Source organism: Notamacropus eugenii, chromosome 5, assembly GCF_028372415.1.
Source record: "Notamacropus eugenii isolate mMacEug1 chromosome 5, mMacEug1.pri_v2, whole genome shotgun sequence".
Taxonomy (NCBI): domain Eukaryota; kingdom Metazoa; phylum Chordata; class Mammalia; order Diprotodontia; family Macropodidae; genus Notamacropus; species Notamacropus eugenii.
Genome location: NC_092876.1, coordinates 212,016,382 through 212,033,822, shown reverse-complemented (window position 1 = coordinate 212,033,822; position 17,441 = coordinate 212,016,382). Strand labels below are relative to the sequence as shown.

Below are 17,441 nucleotides of genomic sequence, written 5' to 3'. Positions count from 1 at the left end.
ATTTTTACTGATAGTGGGATTCCCCAAATAAGAAAACTCCCTCAAACAAATACAGGTCATCACCTTCTCTTGTATTTATAGCCTTGGAACAGTTGCCTAGGCCTTTGAGACGTTGAGCGAATTCTCCAGGATCATACATCCAGTATGCATCAAGGCTTTACTTGAACTTCATTTTTCTTGGCTCAAAGCTTGACTCTCTGTCCCTGACACAATTGTGAAAAAACAAACAATACTTTTTGAAGCCATTATCTAAGTCACAAAGGACACTGCTATATAGCTTTTCCACTTGGAATGTACATCTATTTTAAGTGATTTTAAGATTTGAATTATACAAATAATTGCTCCAGTGCTACTCATTACTTTCATTGCACCATATGGTATTAAACATTAAGCAATTATCTAATTAGTGGTGATATTGTATGGGCAACTGGAACAGTGGGATTTTTTATTATTATTAAGTAGTGGACAGAGGCTTATACATATAAGCACTTACACCTGTAAGTACTTAAATGCATGTGTTTATAATAGTTGACTTCATTGCTTTTTAACACATACACATGTGTGTTCTTTCTTCTTGAAGAATACACATACAAAACCTATGTTTTATTTTTTAATGAAACTTGTGATTTCATTGCAAAAGAGGTACTTCACAGTGACGTACTTTATCTACCAATGCATATTAGCACATTCCCTGCAGTTTATGATCTTGGATAATTTGGGGGGGGGGTGCTAAAAAGTTAAATCTTTTGCCTACAGTCACATAACCAATACGTGTCAAAGGTGGGGCCTGAACCCAGGTTTTTTAACTCTAAGGCTAGTGTTCTATTCACTGTCACAATGTCTTATTGTACTACACACTTATGAACATAACTTGGATTTTTATAGATCATACTTACGCTCCTCATCAACAAAGAACACAAATAATCACTTCATGGGAACATTCTAACAAATCACAAACAAAATTTAGACAGATTTATTTTAATATTTCAATGTTCCATTGTAACACAAGAGTAGGTACTCCCTACAATAATGCAGATTAGGCTGCCTACCATCCTTTATTAGGTAGTGTTCATGACTTATTGTGACTAAAAAAAAATCCCTTCATATGCAAACCTCTAAATATGAACATTTGGTTAGAAGGCCCGTTTTCAAAACCTTTCCATCTCGCTAGGATTTGGTAGAGATTATATGCCGTTTACACAGTCCTATAGAGTCTTGGGTTCTACAGTGATTTAGGTGTTTAAAAGACATACTCCAAAAAAAATCTGGTGATTAAGTATTCCACAATGTGAAAATATCCTAAGGATGAATTTTTAGGCTTTCGAAACACGAAAATGTAATTGCTATAGAAAGTTTAGGATTTTTCTTATTTGGAAAAAAGACCCCTAAAGCAAATTATTATTTAAGTTTTTTTCAGTTCACAATTATTTTAAATGATATCTTGTCATATTTTAATAAACTTATTTGACATGTTATCATACATCTGGGACTGCTGAATTAGAAAATCTCATTCCTGGATTAATGTAAATGGTCTCTTCCAAGGAAGTCATACAATATAGTTTTAAACCTCACCTGCTACTAGATTTGAGGCATCCATACAACTTCAGGTAAAAGACACTTTATTAGCTCTTCATATACATGTATATATAAGCATACAAATATGCACATACATATATGGTTGTTGTCCTTCATTTTCTAAGAGGACCAAAATGACATCACCGTGATAAAGTGAAGTTTCAGTGTATCCCATGTGTCCCACTGTGGCTGATCAGACCAATACGAGATCAGAATGCTCTACCACAGGTTGGGCACAGATAGCCTGTATGAATTTTCGGGGTAGATACTCCAAATTTGCGCATCCTAAATTTACCTTGTGCTGTCTCAATTCTGCTTTGCTCATAGAGCACAGTACCCTTTCTGATGTGGGCATGCCATGCTAAGAGGTCCTATGCTACTGTCTCCCATGTTGCACAGTCAAATCCAAAGTTCTTGAGAGAGACCTTGAGAGTGTCTTGTAGTGCTTCTTCTGACCACCACGTGATTGCCTGCCCCAAGTGAGTTTTCCATAAAATAGTCTTTCTGACAAGCATATATTTTGCATTCGAACAACGTGGTCAGCTCATCAGAGTGGTGCCCTCTGAAGTATAGTTTGAATGCTTGGCAGTTCAGCTCAAGCAAGGACTTCAGTGTCTTATACTTTACCCTGCCAGGTGATCCTCAGAATCTTCCTAAGACAGTTCAAATGGAAGCGATTCAGTTTCTTGGCATGACACTGGTAGATTGTCCATGTTTCACAGGTATACAGCAATGAGGTCAACGAAACAGCTCTGTAGACCTTCAGTTTGGTAGTCAGTCTAATACCTCTTCTCTTCTAAACTTTTCTTCAGAGCCTCCCAAACACTGAGCTAGCTCTGACAATGTGTGCATTAACCTCGTTGTCAATGTGTATATCCATGGAAAGTACACTACCAAGGTAAGTAAACTTATTCACAGCATTCAAAACTTCTCCATTTGTTGTAATTGATGGTTTCACATATGGATGTTGTGGTGGTGGCTGATGAAGCACCTGTGTTTTCTTGGTGTTAATTATTAGGCCAAAATTAGCACAGGCAGCAAAGAATTGATCCATACTTTGTTGCATCTCAGCTTCAGAGGCTGCATTGAGCGCACAATCATCTGCAAACAGAAAATCACACAGCAATACTCTCTCCACTTTGGTTTTGGCTTGCAGCCTTTTCAAATTGAAGAAATTACCGTCAGTACAGTAGTTGACCTTGATGCCGTGTTCATCATCATTGAGTGCATTTGTCAACATGGCTGAAAACATCCTGCTAAAAAGCATGGAAGCAAGCACACAGCCCTGTTTCACTCCAATGGTGACTAACAAAGCATGAGAGCATTGTCCACTATCCAAAACCCGGGCAAACATGCCATCATGAAATTGATGTACAATACTGATGAACTTTTCTGAGCAGCCAAATTTTGACATAGTTTTCTATAAGCCCTCATGACTAACAATGCCAAAGGCTTTGGTCAGATCTATATAAATGAAAGATACATTTACACATAAATATATATTTGATATGTTTATAATGTATTTACACTTACCAAGGTGAATTGTATATATCCATATGTGTGTGTGTGTGTGTGTTTGGATAACGAAACAACAATAAAATTTAAAAATCACATCAAAATACTTTTTTTCCCTTATCTGAATATTTTAAAAGAGTTAAATAATAGAATAATGTTTACTATATTTGTCGCAGTTCTCCACTTTGCTTTGTCTTGTCGAACGTTTTAGAGGTAATATTGAGTAAAGAAGTAGATATAACAAAATTCGTCAAACATATTGGGTCAAGAATATTTACTGAACCACTAGAGTTCAGCAAGGATACTTCAAGAAATTAAAATGCCTTAATATTAGTTCCACTTAGATTTAGGGAAAGAATAGTTATGAGACTGATAAATGTGAATGTGTGTCATTGACAGGATGATGATATAAATGAATATGGAAAGATCTGAAATAAATCAATTTGTTTGTGTTACTTTATAGATGCAAATCATGTACAATGTCAGTTTCTTGATCAAAACATGTTTTAAATTGTGCTGTTACTTGCTGAAAAGCTGGGATATCTGGCTTGCTGCCATCATAACAGCAGTGCTATTTAGTTTGTATGACCTAGCTATGAATTTAAGGCAGAACAGTTAGCCTAGTTCTGATTTTATGTATGCTAAAATTTTATTCATTGCCATTCAGAAAGAATATCCAAAATTTCTTGATTCAGCATGTTTGGTCATATAATCTTTATATCCCTTCCAGTGACATAAAATGAAGGAAGAAGAAAAAAAGCTTTTCAAGTGGAGAGATAAATTCTCAAAATACATTTCACTATGTTCTTTGAAAGAAATGATGACATCTCATCATTTTTGACTGTTATATGAATGGAAGTAACAATACATACCTATCATTATTCATGTTGTTTACTATGCCTGGATTACCTTCATCCCCTCCTTTCTGTTTACTGAATTTTCACCCCTTTTTTTCCCAGGCACATTTCAAGTTCTACCATCTTTGTGAAGCTGTCTCTGCTCATCCTGATTGTGATCTTTCTTACCCTTTTAAATTCCTTTATTATTCACTTGGCACTTGTATTATTGGTTGCATTTTTTTCCACATCTTTTTTTTTTTTTTAAAAGCTTGATAAAGTGATTGGAGGACCTGCCTGGGAGTAAGAAAAATGTAGGATTAAGTCATATCTCTGACACACTGTGGCTATGTCACTCCAGGCAAGTTACAAATTTTCTCAGCTCCCCAACGAAATCTCTAAAAAGAACAAATGTCTTTCCACATCTAAAAAAAGTCATCACATACACATACAGAAGTATACATGTATGTGTGTATGTGTGCATATGTGTGTATTGTGCATGCATAATGTGTATGCATATATGTGTGCTTGTATTTTAGCAAAAAGGAGATAGATTTAGAGTCCTTAGTCCAAATCCACTTAATACTGTGTCACCTTGGGATTTGCCACAAATTTGACACAAATTCTCTGGGTCTCAGTTTGAAAAACCTCAGATGTTGCCCTCAGTTCTAACTCTCTTAACTTACAATTATATTTCTCATTATGGATGTTCAATATATATTTGCCTTATTATCTCTTTCTGTAGATAATGGGTGAGCACATATTTATTGGCAGAAATAGTTAAAAAAAACTAAAGAGCTATTGCCTTCTCCCATGGGAGGCCTCTAAGTAAAATATGTACTGTTGTCAGGAGAAAAAGAGGCAACCAATTTTTAATAGTATAGTGAAATATATATATTTAAATACCTATACAGATATGTATTTATATGAAATATATGTATTTTAAACATCTGCGTGTATATATACACGAACACGTGTGTGACCACTACTTAGCTTATTGTATAATTTAATGCCTGCTAGATTGAGATACTTTTGAAATGTTTGACTACTTTTATAAGTCATTTGCAAAGTTGTGCTAAAACAGTTTAAAAAGGAAATAAATCTAATAAAGAAGAAATGTTTTGGGGGGGAACTTAAAAATAAAGTGACTGGGGAGGTTAGTGCTACATATCTCATTGGATATTATCAATATCTCCTTTAGGATCATTCACTTTTCATACTTTTAATGAGGTCACCAATATAAAGTTTAAGTTTCTAAAGAAGAAACATTGCCAGGTGATTTTTTGTAAACATACACTGACCTTTAGAGTAAGAAGTATTTAACCCTATTGGGGGAAAAAATGACCATGTCTGAATTTCTTAAAATTATAAAGGCAAAGGAAGTGGGACTGGTAACTTCTAGTGAGTTTGCAAAATTCCCCATTCTTCATGTGCTTTCTGAAAGGATGTGGTGCATACTGAATCATGATTTCATGAATTATATTCAAAATGAATTCTTACACTTACTTTAAACACAGGGAGCCCAATTTGATCACTTTTATTTTACTTCTCCTGATGCATCAGTTCCTGAACAAAAGCTTTTAAAAGTGAGTGTTCAGGTTGATGTCTTCATATTAGAAGTACAATCCCAGTTATCCATTTATCCACCTACAAATACTGTTGCCAGAAAATATCTGCTATTAAGCTATGCCCTACATTAATTCAGGGCATATGCCATTGGCTTAGGAGCTAAGAAATGTAATTTTTACTACCATGTGTAGAATTCTCAGTTCATCTTATTTGCATTTTGTAGGAAATTTGGAATTAGATAGATAGCGACATAGTGACTCAAAGTGACATGCTAGGCTGACTTGATCAAGCCAGGAAACCTGGCTCATCCCAATTGTCTTACAGATAATATTTTTGAAAATTTGTTTAGAGGCTGTTCTATGTCAGGCTTTTGAGGTCTGTATTTCTACCTTTTAAAAGCTGCAAATAGATTAACAAAGAATATTTAGATGTAAGAACTGAATTCAATGAACCTGTATTGATCATGTGAACATATCTTCACGTATGCACAAAGAATATGCATATATGCTCCTGTGTTATGTATGTGTATGTATACATCTCCCTCTCTCTCATTAGTATAAAGTTGTCTGGGTTATAGATGGACTTACTCCTTTTGCCCTAAGTTATGCTGGCCATGATATGGGAAGTGTTATAGGCAGTGATTAGGAACACTAGAAAACTCCAGAGACATGCCTACACTCAGCTGAGGAACAGAAGGCCATAGGAAATAGACAGGACACAGAATGTTAAAATTGTGACACTCTCTACTTCAAAGGCTCTCTATTGCCTCTAGAATACCTATAGCTATTCCTATAACTCTCTCTCTCTATCTCTCCATCTCTGTATCTCTGTACACACACAAACACACAAAATACATACGTATATTATATATATATATATATATATGTAATATTCTCTGTATTGTTATCTCAGCTTTGGCATTTTAAACCCTTAACAATATGACTCATATCCACCTTTCTTATCTACTTCATATTATTTCCCTTCTCATATTTTTTACTCCAGTTAAACTGGCCTACATGTACATGATATTGCATCTTTCATCTTCCTGCATTTCCTCCTCACAGTGTTTTGTAGAATACATACTTTCCTACAAATCACAGCTTAAGTACTCCCTCCTATTTGAGGTCCTTCATGATTCTCCCTTAGTATTCTCTTAAATACTTAAAATGACTTTACAACTATTTACTTACGACAAGTTTTATCCTCTGATAATAGATAAAAAAAAATCTTTGTCCTTGCATCTCAAGTGCCTAGCATAGAGCCATGGACATTGTGATACTTAATAACTGTTTGAAGAATTGAATTTGTTACGCTAATACCTGGTTCCCTCAGAGCAAGTGAGCAAAATTAAAGAAATAAGAGTTCACAATAAAAAATTCTTAATTCTAAATTTAAGAAAAGGAAATGTGACTTAGCCAGAGTCAAAAAGACGTATGTGGCAAAATCAAAATCAGAATTTAGGTTATTCCTGATCTCAGAGATAAATACTTTTTTCCATTACACCATGTCACTGCCATTAATGGCAACAGTGGAAAGGTGAACATAAGTTTTATATTCTTTCATATATAACTTACTTGTGGAACACTTTTTTTTTTATTTCTACCTTCTCATTAAGAATACATTCTGTCCAACATTCACTCTCCCATGAACCACCCAAGGTCCCTACTTTTACTACCTTGTTTCGCCATTTATATCTCTAGATGAGTTTCCCATCTAGCACAAGGGGAGTGTTCATATCCAATTACACATTTTGAAAAAAGAAACAAAACAGAGAGGTAGGGGAGAGAGAAAAATAGATGATTAAGGTAAGGAAAAAAAGGAGTATGAAAAGGATGTCAGCTGCATAATCAGAGTCATGGTGTCAGTATTACTGTCCATCACTGCTCCTCATCAGGAAGGCTAAAACTGAACAAATTGTTTTTTTCTCAAAGAAAGTCATCCAATCAAATTAAAAGGAAGACAGTATGACAGACTGGGAACAGCAAGCAACTTGTGGTTTGATTTTGCATTTGTCAGAATTTCATGATGTGAACAGAGGTTAGTAACTGAACCTCTGTGGGTCACATAATTCTTCTGTAAAATGAGAGGATTGATTCAAATAACCTTTAAGGTTCCCTCTACCTATAAAATCCAGCAAATCCATGGAATTTTCTGTTTTCTTGAAAATTGCTTATATCTGCACATAAATTCACATGAAGTAGTCTTGACAACATGAGAAAAGCAATGATGAAACTATTTGGAAATTAACATTGGGTATTTGGGACAAGTTCAAGATATTTATCCACCTATAATTCTGTTAGGTAACTATTAGGAAATGTTTTGGAGTTTGATGTTATAATGTATCTCCAGGGTTCATACGACAGAAAAGGGGAATACTTGAGAGTTTCATATAACAAGATTTTACTGGTACTTTTCGAATAAATCCTTATGACCAGACTCCAAGATAAATCTCCTTTCTATTATATTCCATACCATCAAAGAGAATGCTTTATCTAGGCTGCTAAATATTTTTTTCATATTTTGATGTAAATTTGTCTAGTATTGCACAATATCTCTATACACTATAATATAAAATTGAATTTTGTAAAAGAAGGAAAAAAGGTAAAAATGGAATTTTATGAGATAAGAAAAGACAAATTGTCATTTTAAAATAACACAATAATTTGCCTGAAAATAATAACTGATATTAAGTTTTCATATAACATTTTAAGGGTTACAAAGTATTTTATGTGGGGCAGCTGATGGTGCAGTGGATACAGTGTTAGGCTTAGAGTCAGGAATAGTTGAGTTCAAATCTAGCCTCAGATACTTTCTAGCTGACTGACCCTGGACAAGTCATTTAGCCTCTGTTTGCCTCAGTTTCCTCAACTTTAAAATGGGGATAATAATACAACCTATGTAGCAGTTTGATTGTGAGGATTAAATGGGATACTATTTATAAATAGTACTTAGCCCAGCATCTCACATATAGAAGACAGATTATTCTTCTCTCACCTTTCTCATTTACATGTATTATCTCACTTGATCTTAACAATATCCCTGTAAGGCAGGTGCTATAACTTTCCATTTTCAAGATGAGGAAACTGAATATCAGGGAAGTTAAATAAATTCCCCAAAGTCCCACAGTGATCTCAGAAACTTACTAGCTGTGTGACCCTGTGTAAGTCACTTAACCCTTTTGCCTCAGTTCCTCATCTACAAAATGAGCTGGAGAAGGAAATGGCAAACCATTTCAGTATCCTTGCCAAGAAAACACCAAATGGAATCAAGATGAATTAGACACAAATGAAAAATAATTGAACAACAGGTCCCTAACAAAAGAAGTGCTGACTCTTCTAAATAGTAATGGACTTGGTTCGGAAAAGTCTGTCTTAATATTTTCATGACTCTTGATAGCCAGAAATGTTGATGGTTTTAATACTGAATAATATTAAATATTAATACAATATAATTAATATTATAATATATAATGATGTATAATATAATAAAATATGTAATAATAGTATATATAACATATATATGCTATTATTATCTATATATTACATATAGATAATTAATAATATAATTAATGTTATATCCTTGTAATATGGTGAATAGACTCCTGATCTCAAAGCCACAAAGTTCTGGATTCAAGTCCTGTCTATGAATATACTTCTTGTATGATCCTGGGCAAGTCATTTCACTTCTCAATGTACTAGGTTACTTTCAAAGATTTTTGGTTGTAGAGAAGATACCAACCTTTGCAGGTAGAGTTTCCTCACTGGATTGTATACTAGATCAAAGAAATCACAGTCTCAGTCCGTATCTATGTAGAATACAAATGTCATTTTACTTAATAATCCTAATCTCTTTTGTGACTTAAAAGTAAATCCAAGATTTTCATTAACTCAGAAGGCCAATTTCTAAATAAATGGGACTTTGCTTTATTTTATAAATTGTCTTTTGCTATTAGAAAAAAAATGACTTTACTCAAGTAGCTAATGTTGTTTTAAGAATAGGATGCTAATAAGTAATCTCATAACCAATTCAGGTAGATCCTACAAATGCAAAATGATACATAATTCATAAGTTTTGGGTAAAAAACTGTGAATTTTTAATACCATACTTCCTTCCCAAAACAGATTAAGAAAACAAACAGTTCTGTACCTTTTTAATCAAAATAAAATTATGACTTGAATAACCTTGAGAACAACATATATCATGTTGCCATATGTCAGTCAATGCTATATGGAGCAAAAGGTAATAAATTTTCTTAAGCATGCATGGAAATTACCAACCTGTTGCATTTTTGGCTATAAAATATCATTAAATGTTTTACCTGTGATATACTTAATAATAAAAAAGAAGCAAAATAGCAATTACCCTAAAAGACATTTCAAGATTCTCTCCACCCCAGATATCCATTCCTGCATCGTAAGCTCCTATCTCTTCAAAGTAGTTTCTGTCAATTGAAAATAGGCCGCCAGCCATAGTAGGGGTCCTAGTTGAGAAAAAATAACACAAAAAACAATATTTTTTGAGAGACAGTATGTGGAATTTAATAAGTGAGACTTTAACATACATCTCTAGAGACATTTTATTTTTTTTTAAAAGGCATTGAAAGATCTGAGATTTAAAGCTAAAAATAATGGTACATACATATATATATATACACACACACACATATATGTAACCATATTTATATATATGTATATATAAAACAATATAGATTATGTATGCATACATTCTGGGGAATCTATTATATACAGAGAGACAGAGAAAGAGAGAGAAAAGCGGAGGTCTGAGGATCCTGATTTTTTAAGTGAGACCTGGGGACAGAATGAACTATCTCCTTGGAAAAATGTGAAACAAATTGAATGCCTTGAGTCCTCCTCTGAAAGGGCTGAGCAGATCGTAAAAGTCTCAGTCATAATTTTATTTAGCAAAATTGTAAATTATTAAACCAAGCACATTCAGATCAAGTTCAGTTCTTCGAGGAGCATGAGAATATTGCCTTCACTGAACAGCTCTACTGCACATTTAACTTTTTTTAGAAGATATAAAATGTTTATAGGAGGTGGCATTGACATGATGATGCCTCTAAAATTATCCCTTTCACCATAAAATATGTACATGCCAATGTGTTATTCCTCTTTCACTTGAACGACAAGGAAAGAGATAGATGTGTAACCATAAGTGTAGCCATAAATCAGTGGAATCTTCAGACCAGAAAGGTCATCTAATAGTGACTCAGAACTGCATAGTATTTTCTCCTTAAACAAAATGACCTTTCTTTCTTCTACCTAAATATCTCACTATACAGGATCCAAAAGGATAAACAGTGCCTTTAGAAAGAAAATTTTCTTCTATTTTTATTTTTTGATACAGACCTGTGATTTATTATTGTAACAACTTCTTTGTATGGAAAGTCCTTCCAGTGCTACAGATAACAGCCCCTCTCTAACTTGAGAATTACTTGGAGCACTTTGAGTTTACACGACAATTAAACAGCTAGTATGTGTCAAAAAGTGAACCCAAGTCGTTTTAACTTTAAGTCTAGAGCCACTATTCGTACCTAACTGCCCCTCAAAAATTTAAATGGGATATTACAAGTGAGGGAGTTAAGGTGTCTTTAGAGGAAAAACATTTTCCCTTACCTCTACATTGCAAACACTATTCTCATTTGAAAAAGCATGCTCCCAAATAAACCAATGAAGGTCAGGACTATTTTTGAATGTGACACGTTTTATATGCATTGTACAGTTGTTTCTATTAACTGGACTGATATCCAAGCAGGAAGCAGCTTGCCTTGTTCTCACAGTTGGTGCAACACTTACCAAATCAAATACCTCATTGCTTTTACTAGCATATCTTCATCTGTCATGGATTATAATCACATCTCCTAATAAGATAGCACCATTCACTGAATAACAATCAAATAATACTGTACTTGGGCATATACCATATTGCAGAGGTCTCAATTTCTCCCAGTGTGCCTAATGTTTCAGGCTCAGGTAATTAACTGTCTGTCATTTGGAATAACTAAAGCTTCCTAGGTCTCAAAGCTGCTTTATTACTTTTGGCCTTGCCGGGCTTCTGCCATGCCCAGTATCATTGACCTTCCCGAGTTATAATGAGAAACAATAACAAAGACGAGCAGATGGTAATGATTGAATGGCCACAACCTTGCACCTAAGTGGGGCTTTGGAACTCAATGGCAATAACTATATGTGACACTGTGATATTGGATGGTCTCCTTAATAGGACTACAGACAAACATTGTTGCAATTATTCTACCATAATATTGCCAAATAGTTTAAAGTGTTAAGTGATCTATTTTTAATGACCACCCCAAAGTGCCTAGCCACTTATCAAAAGAATAATAAAAAGCTAAGGTCTTTTAAGAAATTTTCTTTTCAATTAAACAAATCAAAATTTTCAGTTACAAATGGATACCATTTCTGCAGAGAGAAGAAACATAAAACAAGGTACAAACTATTTCTAAGTACATAATGAAATTAAACTTAATAATTCTAAATGGGATATTTATGTGTTTCCATTATACCTGATGAAGGGCAATGGAAATAAAAAGTACCCATATTTCTTAATTTAATAGATTCCTATGGTAAGGTTTTCAATATAAAAAGGGTCATTAGAAACACTTGCAGTATCACTTATACCCTGTTCCTACTTTCCCATAAAATATGTAATGTGTATGTGTGTTACTGATTTTTTTCTGTACATTGGGTTAGCTTATATTGGCCCTCTAAAGTTTCTCTTGATAAGACATCTTATACTTCCATGCATTTCCATAAACAATAACATTTCTGAATGTACCTGTCTCATCATTCATTCTTTGAATTTTATTTTGAGGTCAGGGTAATATCAGCTCTGGGTATAGCTCTTCAGTTTTGTGTTCTCTAATCTCCTCAGTTAGTAAGGCTCTTTCCCTATTCAAATTACATTTTATTTATTTCCCTTAATGCATGTTGGATGCCATTCATGGAATATAAGGTGCTTGAGGGCAGGAAAATATTTCTTTTTTTGTGTGTATCTCCATCCTATCATATCATCTCATCCTGACAGGCACTTGCATAAATATTTGTTGAATTAAATTCAGTTAAACACATAATATAGAATGCCTACATGTGCAAGGCACTATATTGTCAATTCTGCCTTTATGCTGTATCTCCCTATGGCTCACACGAGTCAAGCAGAAGAAGAACAAACTAAATTTAATTGGTTGTTTTGTCTTTGCACTGCCAGATATCTGTTTATTACTTATCATTATACTCAAGTATTGTTAATAGTTCTTGTGTCTGAGTTGACTTTTTAGGGACAATAAAATGAAAACTATTTCAGAAACACAAAGAGAAAAGGTGTTGAAACTTTTGGCCATTTTGAAACCAGGTATAGAAAGGCCTTTTTGGTTCAAAGATACAGGGGGGATTTTCCCAGGTCCATGGCTCATAAGATGGAATTAAAGAAGGCAATTTAAATGTTTTTGAAGACTCAAAGGAGGATTTATGGTATTAATGGTGATAGTGAGGACAGTTACAACACTATAGAGGATGCTATTTTTATAATCTATCAGCATTTACATTAAGAATTAGGTTAGGGAAACAGATGCCAAAAGGGGTAACATGCCTAGCAGCCTTGCCAAGCCAAATGATTAGCTAGAAATAAGTACAATCTAATGTCTGAAGCAGAAAGATTGGTCTGACGAAACTCACAGGCAAGAGATATTTCAATGAGTAGGGGTAACTAAGAGAGATTAAAAGCTAAATGGTTTTTTGAAATTAAGATTTTGATGAATATGTGTATGTATGTATGTGTGTGTGTGTATGAATATATCTATCGATCTCCCTATGTCATTTTAATCCTATTCATATTTTTCTCTTGGTGTATTAGTTGTAAAAAATATTTAGAAAATCTAGAGAAGCATTTTCAGTGATACTCTGGAACCAAGATAAGGGGAGAGTGATAATTTATGTCTCTCCTTTTTGCAGTCAGCTCTTCTGGAGTGGAGCAGATATGATGGCATTAAGAAACTAGTAGAGCTTGATGAGTCAATCTTTAGAACTTGGAAGCTGTTGGAAAGAAAAAATAGGACTAGTAGGGTATAATCATTCAGTAACAACAAAAAATTATCATATTCTTTAGTTGTACAGTCTTCCAAATATCTGTCAAATCATAATAAAGCACTCATTCCAAACCAAGGCATTCAAACAGCAAGTGAAGGCCAAGTTGCTAAGAATATAACTCACTGTATGTTCATACACCAATTTGCTTAACTCCTTTGTGAGGATTAAATGTGTATACATACTCAAATACTCTGATGGGTCTGTAACTTCATTAATGTAATATTGCCTCCGATCATGTAGAAACAACCTATCTGTGCCAGGACAATCTGTGAGAATCTTGTATATGTTCTCCCATACATTTGCATAAGTAGGCTAATATGTTTTAACATGTAGAAGGTGCTTCATTAAAACTGGAAGCTCAGACCAGTAGTCAGCTTTCATTAGCATTATTAAAGGGAGCTTTCTCACTAGTATTTCCCTAAACCAGTAACATTACAGAAACAACCAAAGAAATGCAAACATTTTCTGTCTCTGTCCCTCCTCTATCATGTCTCCTCTCTCCGTCTTCCTTGAAAGAATGGAGGAAGTACATCAAGGAAGAAACAAATAACAGGAAAGTGAAGCAGTAGAGGGAAATTCTAATCTGTGTCAGGAGTTTGGCTACTATGAAAGAGTGTGATGCAGTGAGAAAGGGAAACAAGACTATTAAACTTCTACAGCTGAAAGTTCTAGATAAATTGGAGGAAAGATCAAAGATGATTTAGGACCACTGCTTATGGTGGATAGGGCAAGGATAATGGATTACAATGAAAAGACAGAACATATATACATATACATGTACTTACACATATACCTACATGCACATACATATAAAATGTGTATATGTATGTATCTATCTATATTTATATCTATACATCAGAATCAGAAACATTGAAGGAGGCTCATATTTCTGGGGCAAAAGAATAAAGAAGATTCATTAAAGGAGATGGAAAAATGAATGATAATCAAAGTAGGAAGGGAGAAATAGGAGCATCATGTCAACGAATCCAAGGGAAAGATAATACTAAAATATAAGGGAAATTCTCCCTTTTGGAAAATACAGCAAAGAAACAGGTTAAGAAAAAAAAGAGGAGCAAGAAAAAGACACTGAATCTGGTTATTAGCAAGTTGCTAATACCTTGGAAAATAATAGACTATACAGCAGGGAGAAAAGAGACCATGATGATGAAGTAGTGAGAATGTTGGAAGGAAGTGGAAGCAAGAAGCCATTTGAAGGCTATACCTTCTCTCAGACTCAGGATCCTCATCTGAAAAATGAGGACATGGGACTAGATGGACTCTAATCTTCGCACCTCTAGAGCTAATTCTACGAATCTCTAAGGACTCTTCTAGCTGTGAATTCTTTGATCAGTCTTGGAAAAGGTGTGAATTGTGAACTGAAAGATCTGAGCTTAAAGTTCAGCTTTTCTACATATATGTCTTATTTCATTCTCATCTTCCCAGTGCCCAGCACTGGGTTTTGTGGATGGTAGGTGCTTTCTAAAGGTTGTATTAGATCTGTCAAATAAGGAGATAGAACCAGATGATTCCTAGGTTTCCTTCTGTCTCTAAAATGTTATTTGCCACGTTTTCTTTATTACCCTATTCTCCTCCAAGTGGATGGGGGAGTTGAGTTTTTTACGAGGTTCTATGTGAATAGCTAGTCTTCAAAAAATCAAGAGTCAATTCAGTTTGAAAAGTTTTACACTGAAATGTGCTACTGAAAATGCTGCTGAATAGGCCAGGCAGGGGAATGATTTGAATGCTTGTACTGGCCATTTCATCTTCTGATACATCATATTGGGCATGACGAAAGAGCTTTCTGCCAAGAGGGAATTAAGTTGCTTAAAGATTTCTGCTAGGTCAGGCACTGAGCAAGGATGAAGCTTACTGAAAGCCCCTGTAGAGACTATGGAACACAAATAGTTTCCAAAGCTATTTAAAGGATAAGCAGCAAAATGAAGGAAGAAACTCTGCTTAGTAAGGGAAAATTATTTCTTTACCTGCTAAAGAATTTACCAGCTACCAAGGGCTGGAAGCAACTCTGCTGATCTATTCTTAAAGACCTAAATTCTCCACAAATGGCACTTTTTTCCTTTAATCTGAATTCATGACCATGACTACCTGATACAGTATTCTCTGGGTACCCTGGGCATTCAAGGGGATATATTAGTGAATGTAACACTTTGTCTTTTTTATGTTCCTTTACTTCAGGTCAAGTGGCTGATGAAATAAGCAATGGAGGCAAAAGAAGACTAAATGCTTCTTAACTACTTTGGAAAAGTAATCAATTGGAAAAGATGATCAACTGCCTGAAATTTACGTGAGACTTGTATTTTTAGAATCATAATCTTTGAAGTTAGAAAATGAACCTGGGAGATCATATAGTCCAACCTGTGTGAGGTTAATTGAATAAGTGAATATAAAATAAATAATAAGTAGTAGTGCTAAGATTTGAATTTAAGTGAAGAAATTCAAAATTCATGCTATCATGCTTGATCACAAGGTAAATAGCTAGTATGGACCTAGAAATCATTTAGTCTAGGACTTCTTAACGTGTATGTGTGTGTGTGTCTGTGTGTGTCTGTGTGTGTGTGCGTGTGTGTGTGTATGTGTGTAAAGGATTCCTGTGATAGACCAATGAGGTAAACCCCCTCTTAGGCTACTATTATAAATGCATAAGACATAATATATGATTATAATATGAAATGTCAAATTTCTTAAAGAATGCAAGCTGAGCAATCTGAGTTCAAATACTACCAATCTAGTCCGATTCATTCATTTTACAAATTAGAAAGTTGAGTCCTAGACTTATAGGACTATAATCGTAATTTAAATGGGAAGATCTTTCATATTTATTAATAAGCCCATGTGATCTGCCTGGGTCACATGACTCTGAGTCACAAGGAGCCTGGTGGGGGGAGTTTGCTGAATGGGTGGAACAGGAAGAGGTAGAACTAGATCAGAGGTGAGAGAAAATTAGGGAGAGAGCAGTCAACTAGGAAGGATGCAGGCAACTGGACAGCTTGAGTGAAAGGGCTTGTTTGTGATTGTGTTTAAGGAAGCCTGCTTGTGACTTGTTTAATGGAGCTGATTTGTGGGAAGCCCAGGGGATGGTGTTGTCCTCTGCATTGTTACTGAGTGTAGATTTTTCTTGCTATGACGGACTTAGTTTTCTGGTGTCTAAATAAATGTTTTGTTACATCTTCCATGTGGAGAATCTGTGGTATTTCGTGATTCAGAATTGTGGTGGAATATGTGTGTCTACCATAAGTGCTATAAATATGGAATTGGTATTACAATGACTTAACCAATACTAAAATGAAGTGCCACTTTACACCACTGCTCTCACAATTTGATATTGTGTTCCTATTATCTTTCACCCAGAATTTAGTACCAATCATCTATACTTGACCTCCTGAAGCACCAAGAAACAGTTCCTTGATTATCTAAATAATTATATCTTTTTTTTTCTCCGTTTGTAAAAGGAGGAGGAAATCTACTTTTTTTCCCTTTTATAATTAGAGTACAGCATAGTCTCAGGAAAGAAGTCTATTTCTCAATCTTCAGGCTATATCACATTTAATATTGTGAGAATGAGAATTTGTACTTCTGTTTATCTCTAAAGCTAACCAATTTCATGTCCTCTAAGAAGCTCTGAGAAGTCTTTATTCCACTTTTGAGTGGTTTATTTGTAAATAAAAGTATGCTATCCATTTCTGAAGAGTTGAGGATCACTGAGTTTAGTCAGAGATAAAAATGAGATAAAAAGAAACCATTTGTTTCACTTAAAATCTATTATATTTAAGTTTAGCATGTGAATATATAATGGACTTCAATTGCA

General features: G+C 34.5%; 1 protein-coding gene across 3 annotated transcripts in view; it reads right to left on the bottom strand.

The window, feature by feature from the left end:
* Positions 1-17,441, bottom strand: part of GALNT13 (polypeptide N-acetylgalactosaminyltransferase 13) — an 800,956-nt gene that overhangs the window by 319,306 nt on the left and 464,209 nt on the right. For all 3 annotated transcript variants that reach the window (XM_072612002.1, XM_072612001.1, XM_072612003.1), the window contains one exon: positions 9,858-9,975. In XM_072612002.1, coding sequence (XP_072468103.1) covers positions 9,858-9,975 — 118 coding nt within the window. The remainder of the gene's footprint in view (positions 1-9,857; positions 9,976-17,441) is intronic.